Raw genomic sequence first — 16,206 nt, 5'->3', positions numbered from 1 at the left:
AGATAAGTGATAATCTAAATTAAGAAAAAGAAAGAAGGTTCTGAGACGCATAAAGAGAATCAGAATTATAATTAGTGGAAAATGTACAATCACTTGCAATACTTTTAGGAAAGAAAACCAGTAAAAGACAATAATTTCTAGGCAATAATCCAGAACTGGGAAATGAGATGGAAAGATGCCTGGAGAGACAACCTTGTTGCTCCAACCGCTGCCAAAAGGTAGAAGCCCAAATGAGGCTTCTCCTATGAATTTAACACAGCAATAGAATAGATGCTATCTTGTGCCCCACAATATTCTTCCAGTGCTGGTGGCAGCACTAGCTTTCCAGAGCTTCAGGAAAGGCAAAGCAGGCATCAGGAGGCTTGTATTTCCTACTGTGAGTTTACACATCGTCTACTGCAGTTAGGTAGCGATCTCAACTGATACTACAGCTGTGCCTACCAGGCTGATAAAATAAATGCAATAAAATATATTGTACGCTATAGGGGCTTAATGGGGAAGTGATTCAATAATTGTGGACATTAATTCATACTATGCTAAAATTTAGTGTAAGTTTATGATTTAGACATGGCACATGTCAAGTCTACCACATGGTCCTTTTTTGCCCACTGTGTGATTACTAGCACCATCTCTTACATTACTTGGTACTGGTCTCCTTCTAAGACAAGGTAGAAAATTAGATAGCTTTAATTCAGTTCACTTTCCATTGTCTAATAAATTATATTGTCTACTACATATTCTTTATTTCAATTAGGCAGACAAGGACTGAGAGAAGACGCATAACATACACTGTTTTACCTTTCTTTGCTTAAGGCTGCTACAAATTTTAGCATTTTGCTGATGCAGAATCAATACTCCAGGATCTACTTGAGCTAAGCAATTTCAGAAGAAATGAGAATACCAGGCAACCTTAAGGTAGTATGAATGATTTCAAGATGTGACTGTAACATCTGAATTAGAATGATCTCAAACACACAAACATAAAAAAATTGCTGCTTCTGATCTGAACCGTTTGACAGTAACTGGCTAGATTGCTTTTAGGGCTAAAACTGTCCAGTGATTACCTGTGAGACAGGGGTGTTGTGGCGATCCATGAATGCTCATGCAGTTACTCAAAAGCACAAGGACAGGCTTTCCAGTCCATGCAGGTTGTACATTGAACAGAATCTGAACAGTGAGGCAAAACCACTTTCACTTCCCCATTTGATTATCAGCATATCTTTACAGGGTTTTGGCATCTGAAAGTCCTCAGGAGCGTTCAGCTGAGCCAGCTAAGTTCCCAGTTCCCCAAGCACCCTCTGTATGCCAGTGTCAGCCAGACACACACACACACAGAATCACCATGGAAGCTTGGTGCAACTGCGGAAGTCCTTGGTACAGCATGAATCCTTCACTGGTCATCTCCACCAACCTATGGACAACTCATCTGTCAACATTAGCATAAAAAATTCCCTTCAAGTCCTAGGTAATCCGGTGTGGAAGTGTATCATAATGAGGACAGAAACTGGTCCTCAGCATCTGCATCCTGAAAACAAAATTGGGGCCCCTTAATTCTAATCTTTGTATTGATTTCCCGTCTGGTCTTGGATTCATGTGCACTACTTCTGTGCATTAGTTTACTTTTCTCACAGGAGCATTATGAGAGTTCATGTTGGTAAAATGCCCAAAATACATGTTCTTTCACTTTGAAAAACTATATTTCAGCTTTAACAACCTTAATTATATTATGTTATTGCAGGAGGGATATTCACAGACTTGCAATGTTACATAAAATGGACAGAAAAGTTCAACCATCCAGAAATGTGAGAAAAATAATAAGGAACTGAATTTATTTGTACTCTGGTCCTTTAATAACTTGTTTCATCAAGGGAAAATTATAGTCAATGTCCTGTGCAGCTCAGGTGAAGTCTGTTAATGTATGCACTGCCAAAGCTTTTGGGGGAAAGAAAAAAAAAGAAACATTTTAAGCAAGTGTTGGTGTCATAAGCATGGTTTGGTTATACAGTACTTAATAACATGTGGTTTTAATGTAGCTAGTATTTTAACTGAAAATAAATCACTCCTTTGTTGGCCCTCTGTCCTCGTTTTTCTAGAATGACATGTGGTTTAAATGTCTAAAAGGAAAAGTGATATAAATTCCAAAACATAAAGTCTCTGGTATAGTACCAGTAGGGTTGTAATTTATCTCCAATATTTGAATTATCATAAAAACATGCCAAGGAGGAAGAGAAGTTCTCCAAAACCATCCACCACTTGTTCCTAAACAGCCTGATGCTCTAAAGGCCTCCTATTTCTGGATAATCTAATACACTTTAAGATCAACAATGACTAAATTACAAAATTCACATTTGAAGCCTTATTTTGCATTATATCACCATGGAAACATTCTAAAGTTGTGGACATTACTGTGCTTCAGTATACCCAAAATAAACCCATGAAGAAGATTTCTTATCAAGTTAAGCATCTCAGATTGTATATTGTCCAAATATTATTCCCAGTTCTTTTTTTTTTTTTTTTTTATTTCACCAAGGTGTGAAATTCACAAGGAATAACTATGACACAGAGATACAGTCTAAACCTGATAGAAGAAACGTAGTAGGGTGGTCAAGATAAAAAGACATACAAAAACATTCTTCCTTAGAATATTAATGAACATTAAATTATACTTCAGAACAGCCATATTCCTTCCAAATAAAACATCACTGAATCAAAAATAAGTTATAATACTTTTTACAATAAATTTGCAGGATTTACACCATCTGAGAATCTGCCTCTGTGTCCTGATTGCAATACTTTCTAAATCTACTGCATGATATCAAACATATTTTCCGAAGGAAAAGAAGAATTCAAGATATTTATGTGCTAGACGTTTATGTAAGATAGCAGCTGAAAAAGGATGAGAAAATTAATTCTTGCCATGATTGGGAAAAAGACTGAAACATGAGCTCACATTGACTTACCAGACTTACCATAAACTTTGCAGCTCCTAGCAGGAAAAAGTAAGCGATAGGGAAGATCTTAATCCACAGGGAAACAACCCTTTTACATTGTCATTGCTCATGCTCATTCAACAAAGCCAAACCTGGGACTTACTGGGCAAAGTCCTGGAAGAGCATCCAGACAATTCTTGTCAACGGGCTCACACAAATCTCAAATTAGTAGGACGAGCCTAGGCTTAAGTGGCTTGCCAGAAGGAGGTTTGTTGGAATACTGGCATGTAAAGAGGTATCAGTGAAGTCGCTCACATACAGATTCAACCCTCCTCTTTCTCTAGAACAGGAATCATTCAGATCAGGATGGACTTTTGATCATTTTGATATGAAGACTGAGAATGAAAAGTAGTGAATCATATCTGGTAACTCTGTGCTGATTTATCAGCACACAGCCTTGATTTTGATGATCATGGACCCTGACCAAAGCAGGCTAAACTCTTTTCAGGTGAATGGCATTCACACTGGTGACAAACAACATAAGAGCAGAGGGTCTCCAAATCTGCAAGATGCTAGAAGGATGAAAAGAACTATGCAATGCTGTGCATCACTGGAACAATTCAGCCTTGTTTCACTGTTGTTATATTGTACTTTCACCTCTAAAAAAAAAGAAAAAAAAAAAGCTTAAAAAAAGCCTTTAAAAAAAAAATCTGGTTTTGTTTAAAATTTTTGAACCACCCAGCCGAAAAATAAGGGGCTTTAAACAGTTACTGGTTTCTGACTATAATTCCCACTATACTTCATTTTTCTTCCTAGCTTAAGTATTAATAAGGGACCCACCAGGCTCAAGCCAGAATCTGGTATATAAGCTGGTGAAACAACTGTTTGATTCTAAGTCATGTAAAAAGCTGGCTGAAATGAGGTTTTATTTGCCTATATTCAGATAACGGGAGAAAACAATTTTGCAGCTATGTATGCCTAGAAGTAACTGTGAATTATGTCAATGACTGACTCAGTGAGATTTTTACCTTCTCAACTCCAGGGGAATGGGCTTTTACATCCCAGAAAATTGTGGGGAATCTCTTAGCATAGAAACTAAGCATGAAGACACATGAGTGTACCTTAAATTACCTCACTTAGACTGTAAAAAGCTGTCAAACTGGGTTGGTACAGGGCTTGAGGTGTTTTATTACAGTACATTGGCCAGTGTTTTGATAATATAACTCTGATTCAGCACTAGCACTGCAAAGGCAGCTAAAGGCTTGAGAAGACAAATACATCTCGGGGTGTATAACTAAAGATAGGAATGGGTGCATGAGAGCGGCAAGAAATACACATAACTGAGATTACAGAGCTGTAGCTGTTTGGGAAGGTCCTTCTGAATTGCCCTAGTGACAATTCCAGAGGAGACCGGTGTCTGGAAGGCACAGATGAAACATAAAGCCATCTTAATTTTGTGCTAAGCTTCTACATGCAACAGGGAAGAATTTCACCTACGAAGTGAAGTGGTGCTGATACACTGCTGCAGGGTCCAGAACCAGATGCTGTCATGCATGACACCTGGGAGCACAGGATTTCATGAGGTAGCACTGAAGTCAATACAAAATTGCAGTACCCAAGGAAATTCTGGAAACAGAATAAGCCTCACAAGCAGAACAGGACAGACTTGGAACTAATTTTATTTTATGCCTTATTTCCAACAGTACAGCACCAAAACCACTGAGCTTGGCGGGGGGGAACCAAATAAAAAAAAAGAAAAAAACCCACCAAACATTTATCAACTACAACTCTGCTGCCTAATCCTTGAACGATATATCACTCAGAGAAGTTTATTACTGGAAAGTAGAAGTTTATCTTTAAAACAATGACACAAACTCATCAAGGGTTTGTAAACACCATCTCTAAAGTGACATTTAATGCAATTGAATTTACAGCAACTTTGGGGCTCCACAAGGAGATCTAACCCAGATTCTCTCATGGAAAAGTAAATAGCTTGCCAGAAGAACAGATAAATCTCCTGCAAAGGTTCTGATTTAGTTCATCCGGTATTTCTTGGTTTGCTATATATTTCAGTAAGAACAAAAGTACCTTTCCCAGTCCCAATACACTGAGCAGACTTTGTTTGCTCTCAAAGAGATTACTGTGTGTGACACAGGCTTGTTATGTATTTATGCATAAAATACACTTCACAGTTTATTCAGTTATTTTATTATACATTACAGATCAGAAACATTTACCACTTTGTTAAAACTATTTATAAAGTGGTTAAACTTAATCATTTGAAGAAAAAGTTCCCTTGAGTACTTCCCACAGATACTTGGCTGTTCTTATGCTAGAGAGAAAGATTTTCTAAAGTCACATAGATGAGAACAAGCAGCCCTCGTACAGACACAGATATTCACATACCTCTCACTGTCTCTCTGTAGGTTTCCTTTATTACCACTCCATTATGCCAGAATACTTATTACACTTGCTTGCCCTCAAATTTAGGAACATACGATGCAACAAGCTGTTTGAAGTTAGCTGTCTACCTAAGCACTTTACTGAATTGACCTAATGATGAACCAGATTTTTTTTCTACTTCCATGTTTATTTCCCAAAGTGCTATGCCCTTTTTATAACTCATAGTGATATGATAAAAGTCAAATGGTCTTAATTTGTAGTTAGATTAACACAAAAATGTTTTATGCAGCACACAATTTGTTTTGGTGTTCAGCACACCATTTGGTTTACATGACAAACTACACATAACATGAAAATTAGGTCTGTCTATATTCCAAAGAACTGATTGTGTCTACCAACAAAGCATGTAAATAGCTGTAGCTTCTAGTGATAGGAAACACATAGCAAGCTATATATGCTCAAAGTTTCAGTTTCAAAGGTGCAGAGATTATTAGCCTCTTGGGTTGGAAAGGATGTCAGCGCAGACATTTAGCCTGACACAGCCACAAAACAGACTTGCTGCTTCACGACAAGGCTGGCCAACTCTTTCACTATTTATTTTTATTGCTGCTTTCTGGATTCAAACAAAACAGAGCACTCTTAGCCCAAACTCTTCTCTCTTGGCATCTAACAAGCAGTGTGGGGTTTCTTTGTTGTTTTGTTGGTTCACCACCCCCCACCCCTTCCATTTTGCAACCACCCTGCAATTTAGATAGCTAAGCTTTAAGATAAAATAAAGAATGTTGTGCTAGATTCCTTCTTGGCACAATAGTATTTCTCTTTATTTGTTAACAGTCACATTTGGAAAGATAGATACAGTTTGAGTAGAACTGAATCAAACATTTGCAAGAAAAACTAAAACTACAGCTTTCTGATTTTTTACATACCAAAGGCCGAACTAGGCTTTCTAAACAGATAAAGATTACTTCCATACAATTGCAGTTGTGCATATTTGATTCTAAAAAGATACCTTTTTTGTGCCGGAGAATGATCCTATATGCCTTGTTTCTCTGCAGTCTAGCTTTTCTGCTTGAAGAAATATTATCAAGAAAAACTGAGTATTTTAAAGAGAGATAAATTTCACCTCCAGCAGACTGTGGATGCTATTTCAGTGCTACTTGTCCTGTGTTCCAGAAGACACATTAAAAAGAGCAAAGGATATTCCACAAAAATATTCCAAACATACTTATAACTTCATCTACCTGGAATAAATACCTACTAGAAAGTACAATCAGACACCAACTCCTCTTGCTTTCAGAGACTACATAAATTATAATCTCTGTATAGAGATACCTTTTGTTCACCAAGATGTTGAATATTTTCTTCCTCAAATTAATATTTTTACTACAATGGCTTGATACATAACAGCTTGGCACATAATATAAATGAAGACTCAAAACCAAAATGAGGTTGGAGCTGAACAGTGTTTGTATCAGGATTGCCAGAATTACAGTTGGGAAATCTGCAGTCATCCTACAGATTAAACACAATGTCTGCAGTGAGAAAATATATCTGAAAAAGGAGACAGCTCCCAGATTATTTTTTTTTTTAAATAAAACTCTACCCTGTAATCAATTTTTTCCCAGAAGATTTTAAAAAAAACAATACAAAACAAACCAACCTCATGGCACTCCTCAATACATGCTCATTTTTTTTTCCATATAATTGAAAAATATTTAAAAAATTAAAATAAACCACCCAAATAGCATCCCTTTATTTTTTTTTCCTACTTTTCCTCATAAAAGATGAGCGGAAAAAAGGGAGAGGTGAAGACAAGTCAAAACTGTTCTGTTTTCAATCTGCAGATTGTGCAAGCTCTCCATGTGCATTCAGGATTACTTTACAAACTGATACCCACTTCCACTCATATCAGCTAGGAAAAGTACTAAACCTACCCACTACATCTTTCTCTTTCCAAAGGAAACATCTCAGGAGCATATTCTGTCAGACAGCAGGTGGCCTGGCTAAGCCAATATCCCTGACCATATGCTGACCTATGGGATGTGCTCAGGCACCGCAAGCACACACTGAGCTCATACCCAGCTCACAGGCAAACCTGAGCTTCAGGGCAACCTGAAGCCTCAAGAATACAAGATAAGGTGCGCACTCAGAAACCATGTCCACCATTTACAACCCAGCCTGCAGCTAAAAGGCAAAAGTAACATTTCCCCAAAAGATGCTTAGATCAATGAATTATAGGACCAAGATTAATTTACCAGCCCAAAACAACTACTGCCCAGCAATATCTCCTTTCTCTGCACAAAAGGAAAAATTGCATCAGCATGTTTCTCCAAGGACAGAAAGGTAGCTTAATTCTTATTGTTTCTAATTATTTAAGAATGTCCTTAATTCATGCATTAACTCATTGTACTAATCATTCAAATTAGCGAAACTTTTCATTTTTGCTGAAAGCCCCATTTTAATGAAACAAATGCTGAGTGTTTCTCTCTTTAAGGAAAGTAAATAGCAAACAGTAAAATACCTCTTTATGGGAAATTCCACTCATATTTTGATGTGGTTCAGTTCTTTATGTGAATTGTAAGAATGAAGATAGTACTTTTTGTTATGTCTATGATAGCCCATAAAAGAAGGCATTTTTAAACAGAGAGGGTCTTTAAGATACCATAAATGAATTAAGCTAAACATGAACTATCTAGGGTTTCCAATGGAGAAAGGGGATCTAGAAAGTTGTAGAATAAGAATGACACTACTCTGTGTGACAGCTCTCCTTGGTATGTTCATGAAGCAGCAAGGCCCAGCTGGGGCCACCTCTGCAAATACTGAAAAAAGGTTATTTTCAAGTGCATTATCCTGTAAAGCTTGCAGACCACTGTCAAGGCAAACTTCAGTTAAACCAACAGGAGCTCTTCTTAGCTAATTCTACGCAAGACATCTCCATGGGAGGTAGAAGCTTTGTAGTTCCGACAGAACATTCCCAGTAGCCAGACAGCTAAAATTCAGCCATGGCATTGCACACGCTCTTCAGCTTCCTCCTGAGAAGTTGCCTAAACCTCAGCATTCACAAAGAGCTCAAACACATAAATAAAGTTCAAACTACCCCAGATGAACTATAGTGCCACCTCTTCCAATTCACTCATACACCATTAGCAAAAGTGTCGCTGTCCACTAGACACTGTCTGCTTTGTGGTCCATTAGAGAAAAACTGTTCCCAACCACTAGATGCTCCTATTACAGATATTGCTTGCATTGAACAAGGTGCAATCTGCTAGCAGACTTTCTACACTAGAGACCTGAAGTTACTGAGATGGGAGATAAAAAGCTGTCCAACAAGAATGGAGTTATTCAAAGATACTAGATTCTGAAAACTCCATTAATCCCATAATCTCCCAAATCTTCCACTAGCCTAGCTAGGACTGTCGTGGTTTTAATCCTAGCCAGCAACTCAGAACCACACAGCCACTTGCTCACTCACCCTCTTCTTCCTCCCCCTGCTCCCGGAGGGATGGGGAGGAGAATCAGAGGAATGTAACTCCCACAGGTTGAGATAAGAGCAGTTCAGTAACTAAGGTATAATACAAACCACTACTGCTACCAATAATAATGATAAGAGGAATAACAAGGGGAGAGGACACAACCGCTCACCACCCGCCGACTGATACCCAGCCCGACCCGAGCAGCGATCTGGGCCTCCCGGGTAACTCCCCCCACTTTCTATACTGGGCATGACGTGCTGTGGTATGGAATAGCCCTTTGGCCAGTTTGGGTCAGGTGTCCTGCCTCTGCTTCCTCCCGGCTTCCCCTCCTCCTTGGCAGAGCATGAGACTGAGAAAGTCCTTGGTCAGAGTAACATTACTGAGCAACAACTAAAAACATGAGTGTTATCAGCGTTGTTACCAGGCTGAAAGTCAAAAACACAGCACTGCACCAACTACTAAGAAGGAGAAAAGATGACTGCTCTAGCTGAAGCCAGGACAAGGACTAAAGCTTACAGTCATGTCAAAAAAAGTCATGTTTTCACTGAAAAATCCTTCCATGTCACTCAGCAACATCCAGCATCATAATTTTAGGTTTCAAAGTTATTTACTGCCACAGTAAACTACTTTAAAAGCCTAAAATTGTTTGAAAACTGCTAGAGTAAAAGTATGAGTTCACATTTTCAAAGTTAATGGGAAAAAACTGGCTCAGTAGTGAAGAATAAATAAGGTAACAAACGTGACAGATTTTAGCAGAGGTGAAACTGATAGGAGTCTGCAGAAATGAGTTGAAGCATTCCCTCAGGCTTTTTTTGTATTTATAATGTAGTATTTTCATGGCAATGGAAAATTTGAGTATTCTTTGTGCAACATCATTCTATAGCAATAAGACTAAATTTTACAGAATAATTCTGATCAGTTAAAAAAAAAAAAAAAGGCAGAATTCTTTATATGAGACATACAAGATGCTCCAGGAAAATAAAACAAAATAACTTGTTTCACATAATCACATCTATCATGATTTGTGACAGACATTCAGCTTTATACTTGTAAGATAAAGAAGATCTTCACTCACCAATGCCTCTCCCATTTCTGCTGGGGAAGACAACTTTTAGCTGATGTTTAGTGCATTTCAGTTTTCACACAAGCCTTTTGGAGTAACCCCTACCATGTTCCAAATCATGTAAAATCCCATTAAATGTAAAACTATAGCTACTGGCCCTACAGGAAACTGCAGTGCTGAGCAATACTTCCTACTCATAATGGGCAAATGCGTCATTCAGGTATATAAATTAAAAGCAGGTTTTTTATTTTTTAGAATAAGGGTTTTCCCTCTTTTTTTTTTTTTTTTAGTTTTTTGTAGACGAGTTACTTCTGCATGGTTGGTCCTATTTTCAAGACTAAGAAATTTCAACTTGTATTTTTTGCACACACTAACAAAAAGCATCAAAGGCTCAGTTCTCTAAGTTGCAAAGGCTTCCTCTGTGTGAGTCCAGAGCTCTCCCATCCCATACTTACCGGTGAACAAGGCTGAGGGCTAAAGGCCTCATACCTCTGTTTGTACTAGTCATAGGAATAAATCCACCCTGACATGTACCAGAGCAGAACTGTAAGAGTAGGTAGGCTCAGTTCTCAGCTTGAACTGCCTTAAACCCCTAAAAGAAGGTGGCTTTGTGCAATCTACTAGCTTACCTGCGTAGGCAGTCACACTGTGCCCTGCCACTTCTTAATTAACTAGTCCAGACATAGCCTCTGTGTCTTTCAGACCAGTTTAAAAGCAATCATATTGCTTTTCCACTTCTTGTATGTTTTGTTTCTTTGGTTATGCTGGGCCAGATTTACTGTGAAGCATTTGTGTGTGTGTAGTAGATCCCCATCACAGATGATATTTTAACAGTTCCCCTGACACAAATCATATTTCTCAACCGTCAACATACATTTATTAGATTCATAACCTTGTTGCACAGTAAACATCTGTGTCAAGCAAGTGGCAAATCTCCAGAACTTCAGAGTTTAGATTTTCTTTGGAAAAGTATTCAAAACATGGATGCTTATCTACAGTACGCACAGATTATTTGAGACCTTGGAAGCTGAAAAAACAGGCTGGAAATTTTATGAGATTGTAGCTTCTTACAACATTTCCGATCTTAGCAATGGATTATAGCACTGCCTGGAAGTGGACTACAAAAGGAAACAAAAAAAAAAGAAAAAAAAACTGCAAGAAAAACACAATGGTTTAAATTCTGCCAGTTACCTGTCATTTAATTTCAAGATCCAGGATCATAAAGTGGTTTCCTTTGCAATGCTAAAGAATTACCTGAGCTGAGCACTGTTGCTGTGAACAAAACTTGAATTAAGAAACGAAAGCACGAATATTTAAAGCAAATTATCCCTTTGTAATTTTAGTATTTAAGTGTTCAGAATCAAACAGATGAGACAAATGTTAAGAAGAAGTGAGGACAAGAAGAGATAGTCAATCTAAATTTGGCTTTCTCGGGAAAAAAAGACAGGGAAAGCAGCCATCTGTCTGGTGGTGTTTCAAACTCCCCTATGGATGTAAAAAGAAATCATAGCTCTCAATATATAAACAAAAAAAAATTATATAAATTCTCTATAAAAAATATAGAAAATTCAATATATAAACAGAAAAAAATATCAAGAAATTGACTCAATTATTCCAAAAAGTTATTGACAGAAACTGTCAGTGTTTAGATTTCTAGCTCTATTAGCTGACTGAACTGAACAAGAACTTGGTCACCATGTTTTCAACTAATTAAAATGGTACATAGAAGTATGTAATTTTCATACAAGATTTTTTTGAACAGGGATTTTTACCTGTGAAGAAGATAGAGCAAGATAGACACAGACTTAAGATTGCCCTTTCTGATCAATGATGGATGAGTATCAGACAGTTTTAAAGTTGTGAATCCTATACTAGGAATTATTTCTCTTCTCCCTCCATAATTTCTGCATGCAAATATGCATGTTTCTTTCCCTTTTTCTTGCATTAGCAACCTCAAAACTTGCTTTAAAACCAATGTTTTAATGGAGTAAAGTCTGGTTTTTTTAGGGGGCATATGAACACTTCCAAAAGGATTTGCTTTCCAGTATGGAATGAAAGCAAATTCTTAAACCTTGAAATTTGCCCTAAAACCATCACTTTTTGGTTAGCCCTACTAAAACAACCTTCTACTCTTTCCTCAAATATCACCTGCAACAACAAATTTTACCACTCAAAAGCAACTTACTCAAAAGAGGTCTTAATCTGAGGACTTCCTTAGCTCTTTCAGAAGAATGTTTGATGGGACTATCAAAAGTAGCTCTAGCAGTGCTAAAACTGAGACTGCAGCTAGGCCAACAAATCATCTTTTTATTCTCTAAAGCTTGTTTTTACAGCTTGAAATATTTCTGATGATTGAGCCATGGGTAGGAAAAAAGACACTGGTCACTTCAAAATTTAAGAATGCTTTGATTGAATAAGAAATACTATGAAAGAGCACTGGTCTCTTGCTGGTATTGACCAAGTATATTATTGGCAATCGTTTGTCTATTGCAATCAAATGAAAAAAATCTTTAAATACTAGAGTGATGTTTGCCTTCATTTAATTGAAAAGTTAAAAACATCTGACTGATGACGGCATGATGTATACCTGCTATTAGCAACACTTAGGCTGCTTACAGTGTCTAATTCCAAGTCTGCAATTGTATTGACACACTATCAATAAACAGCAAAAGAGCATTTCTCCAAATATTAGTTGTTTACTGAAGAAAAATTTGCCAGCATCACCAAGGACACCTTCAGTGAGGCAATTCAATGTATCTTTGTAGAAAAAATTTCTTGCAGATGACATTGTCAGTATGGCAAGAGGAAAAAGCAATAGAGAAAAACAGTCAAACTAATTTCCGTAGAAGTGTATAATGCTCTAACGTATAAAATGAACAAATCCAAAGTGCACAATAATTCTGTCTGTCGTTCATGAGTCTAACAAAAGCTTTGGCTCAGGTAGCTTCATTATGTTATCCTTGTTCACAAAAGTAAATAAATCCATCAGCTAATACAATGGCTTATTATGAAAGGGCTGAAGAATAAGCATAGTGTTTCATCTAGGCAGATGAGACAGAATGTCTCTTTGAAGCGGTCTTGATGCTTCAGAGGTTTGCTGGAGCTGGAGAGAGACGATGTGGAAAATTGCCTCCTAGAGGTTGAATCTGTGTGGTCCCTAGTGTTTTCTCTCAACCCATCCCCCCCTTTTTTTGGACAGAAAGGGAAAGTAAATCTTTATGACCACTGCTATTCTTACATTTTAGAAAGAAGATCATTGTGCTGCGAATAACCCTACACTTCGGTAAGGAACTGTGTTCTCTAGCATCAGGCTACTCTAAAAGTGAATATAGTTAACTGTGAATACTTTACAAGTACTGGATATGATGTGCTAGGACTGCATGTCACACAGTTTTTCCAAACAGAGATCAGAAGTAAAAGAGTGGATTATGTAGGCAAAAATGGTTTGTGAGGGCTCTAAGTATTACAAACCTTTTTACTTTTTTTTTCCCTTTTTCTTTTCCCCTCACTAACTAAATGGTTGCAGTTAGAAAACACAAGACTGAATCTAAGTAACTCAAAATACCAAACTGCAATATACAAAAAATCTCTGCAGATACCAACCTTAATAGTTACTCTGAGCCTGCCAATAACAATGGTCCTTCAGAAGAAGGACCTAAACTTGAAATTTCCTTAAAAGGGACATTTTATACTGTAAAGAGGTGCGGAAGTCATATTTTTTCTGATTGGTAAAGAGCAATTTATGTAGAATCAACAGGATGGATTTCAACTTACTTGCTTTTAGAAAACTTTTCAAGTACAGCACTCCTAGTTATCAATATACAAACATTTTCAAAAATTATTTTAAGTCTATTATTTTTCATTATGGTCAAGAGAAACTTTGATTTGCTCACCTTTGCAGTTGCCCCGATAGGCTATTTCCAGCTGAGGGTCTTTGCATTTTGCTCGCTGAAATTCACACCGGGACAGGAAAGTTCTTCCATCAGATGCACAGAGTGATTTCTGAGGGGAACCTGCACAGTCCAGGCTGCATTCTCTGTCTTTGTCTTGGTCCACTCTCAAAAACTAGTTAAAAAAAAAAAAAAAAAAAAAAAGCTGTAGGAATTCTATTCCCATGTGAAAAGTGCTCTGTGATCACCTTCCCCAAGGAAGACATACAAATATTACCCCAAAACTGAAATGAAAGCTCGGCCTTTTTAGCGTGTTCGAATACTAGCTAGTTCATATCTGTGATTATTCAGCTGCTGCTTTGAAATGGTAGAGATTGCAATCTTTCTCTAACATGTACTAAAACCACTATTGCAGTTAGAAAATTCCTGAATCTTCTTCACCCATTATGAAGCTGGAAACAGCAGGTTGGAGTCTTTAGAGCAAAAATGGTGATGGCAGAACATTCTTCACAACAAAAATGAGAGCAATGGAAACTTGACTATTTTATTACTTATGCATTAACAAGTATACAATAACAAGATAAAAAATCTGTTCTAAGATCCAAATAGGATTTTGGACATCATTACTCACTTAAAACTATACCCATAATGTCTCCAGTGGCCTCAGTACAAAAGTTCTGAAGAGCAAATGAGCAAGGCAGGAGAATCTTATGAAGCACCTTGTGAAAGGCAACAGATCATTTATTTTTGCAATGCTTATATTTAAAATCTAAAGACTCCTCTACAAAACAGAGATTTCAGATATGTTTTATAGAAATATTTGTACTTGTGCATATGCTTGTCTGTAAAAATACATGCCAAGATTGAAGAGGGGAATGTTATAAGCTTGCAGTTTTTCCTGTGAGACCATTCTTACAACATGCAGGATGGAGTCCTGTATGTGGGTCTCAACAACCACAAAGCTACAGGCTTTGGGAAGAGCAGCTGGAAAGCTGCCTGGCAAAAAAGGTCATGGTGTGCTGGTCAACAGCCACCTGAACGTGATCCAGCATGTACCCAGGTGGCCAAGAACTGGCCTTCTCGTATCAGAAATAGTGTTCTCCCTTTCTCAGAGATTCCATTTCCTTATTTCAGAAGCCAGTGAGTGGGTATAGGATGACAGAAGTAATTTGTTGCCATCAAAAGATGCTCCCCTTTCTAATTCTGCCATGAAGCCAGACTGAACTTGCTCTGTTTATCTCTCCACCCCCAGGTCTGCAGGCAAGGCTCATGATTTTGGCATCATCCTTGCCACTGTGAAAAGCAGGAGCTAGTCACCCTGAAACATGCTGCCAAAAGCATTATCAGTTCTGATGCTGCTGCTTGCCAGCCAAAAACAAAGATAGTACTTTGTCTTCCGAGTTCCTGAAAGTGGGGATTAGGGAGGAGGCGAACTCAAGTCCTCAGATGAATTTCTCTATCGTTTTACTGTGTCTTAATAAACACAAAATTAAGCAAAGTATATAGCTTATATCAGGAGATAATAACTCTCCTAGACATTAGAAGGTACCTAAGAAAAGGTCGTCATCCAGTTGAAGCATGTGTTTCATTGCGGCTGTTCACTATCATAAACCTCAGCTGGAGAAAATTTTGAACTTCAGATTAGAAAGTGAAACTACTAGGAGGAGAATTTCAAGCAAAAAAAGAGGACAAAGGCAGTATTTGAGCAGGAAAGAGTAGTATAAGCTAAAAAATTCAGAAAACATTTGCTACATATAGTTTCCCTGCATGTTACTAGTGGGGGGCAAAAAAAAAATTAGAGAGAGAGAGGCATAAACCTCTGTAATCTTCATACTTAAACTGTGGTCTATTTGCATTTCCTGTGACTTAACGTGAGACAATACAGATGTCTTTCTGGAAAGCATGCCTAAAAATGGAGAGACAATCTCAAAGGTATCACTTTAAAATAATAGTCATATGGTTGGATTTTGACCAGAATTTTTATATTTTACTGGCACAGTAACATAAAAAGGAAAGTTTCCTTTTCCTGACATATTTATTAATTTGTTATTTCTAACAATAATTAGTTTCAGAAGCAAATAACTCACAAATTACTCAAATTACACACAAACCCCACAACTTTCATCCTGGCATTTAGCTATACAGCTCCAAAAGAGATGTTCCTTCCCCCCTCCCCCCCCATTTTGGTGCTATTTTTCAGATCTTTTTTGCTGCCAGAAATCAATAAATAGCTGAGCTGAGTGAGGAGAGAGAAAAACTTAAGTCATCTTCTTTTACCTGCAAAATGAGCAACAGGGAAGACAGGCTTCAATGACTGTGACCAATCTCCACATTATGTTGGTCTCCAGGGCATGCTAGGGTGCCCTGATGAGCTGCAGTGTGGGGGGCCCCAGTGAGGTCCTCCAAGCCTCCCTTTCTTGTTTTGGAGGCATCCGCAGGAGTCAGGA

At 37.7% G+C, this 16,206-nt stretch overlaps 1 protein-coding gene across 1 annotated transcript in view; it reads right to left on the bottom strand.

Annotated features, from left to right (window-relative positions):
* SMOC2 (SPARC related modular calcium binding 2) overlaps nt 1–13,934 on the bottom strand; it is a gene marked incomplete at its 5' end in the record, with an annotated part of 92,773 nt that extends 78,839 nt beyond the window's left edge. Inside the window, one exon of the mRNA XM_010016947.1 lies at nt 13,763–13,934. Within this exon, the coding sequence (XP_010015249.1) occupies nt 13,763–13,934 (172 nt within the window). The remainder of the gene's footprint in view (nt 1–13,762) is intronic.
* Between the last annotated feature and the right edge of the window lie 2,272 nt (nt 13,935–16,206).

Source organism: Nestor notabilis, unplaced genomic scaffold (genome assembly GCF_000696875.1).
Source record: "Nestor notabilis isolate BGI_N333 unplaced genomic scaffold, ASM69687v1 scaffold15656, whole genome shotgun sequence".
Classification (NCBI taxonomy): Eukaryota; Metazoa; Chordata; class Aves; order Psittaciformes; family Psittacidae; genus Nestor; species Nestor notabilis.
The sequence above is the reverse complement of the archived record's forward strand: the minus strand, read 5'-3'. Positions and strand labels throughout refer to the sequence as shown.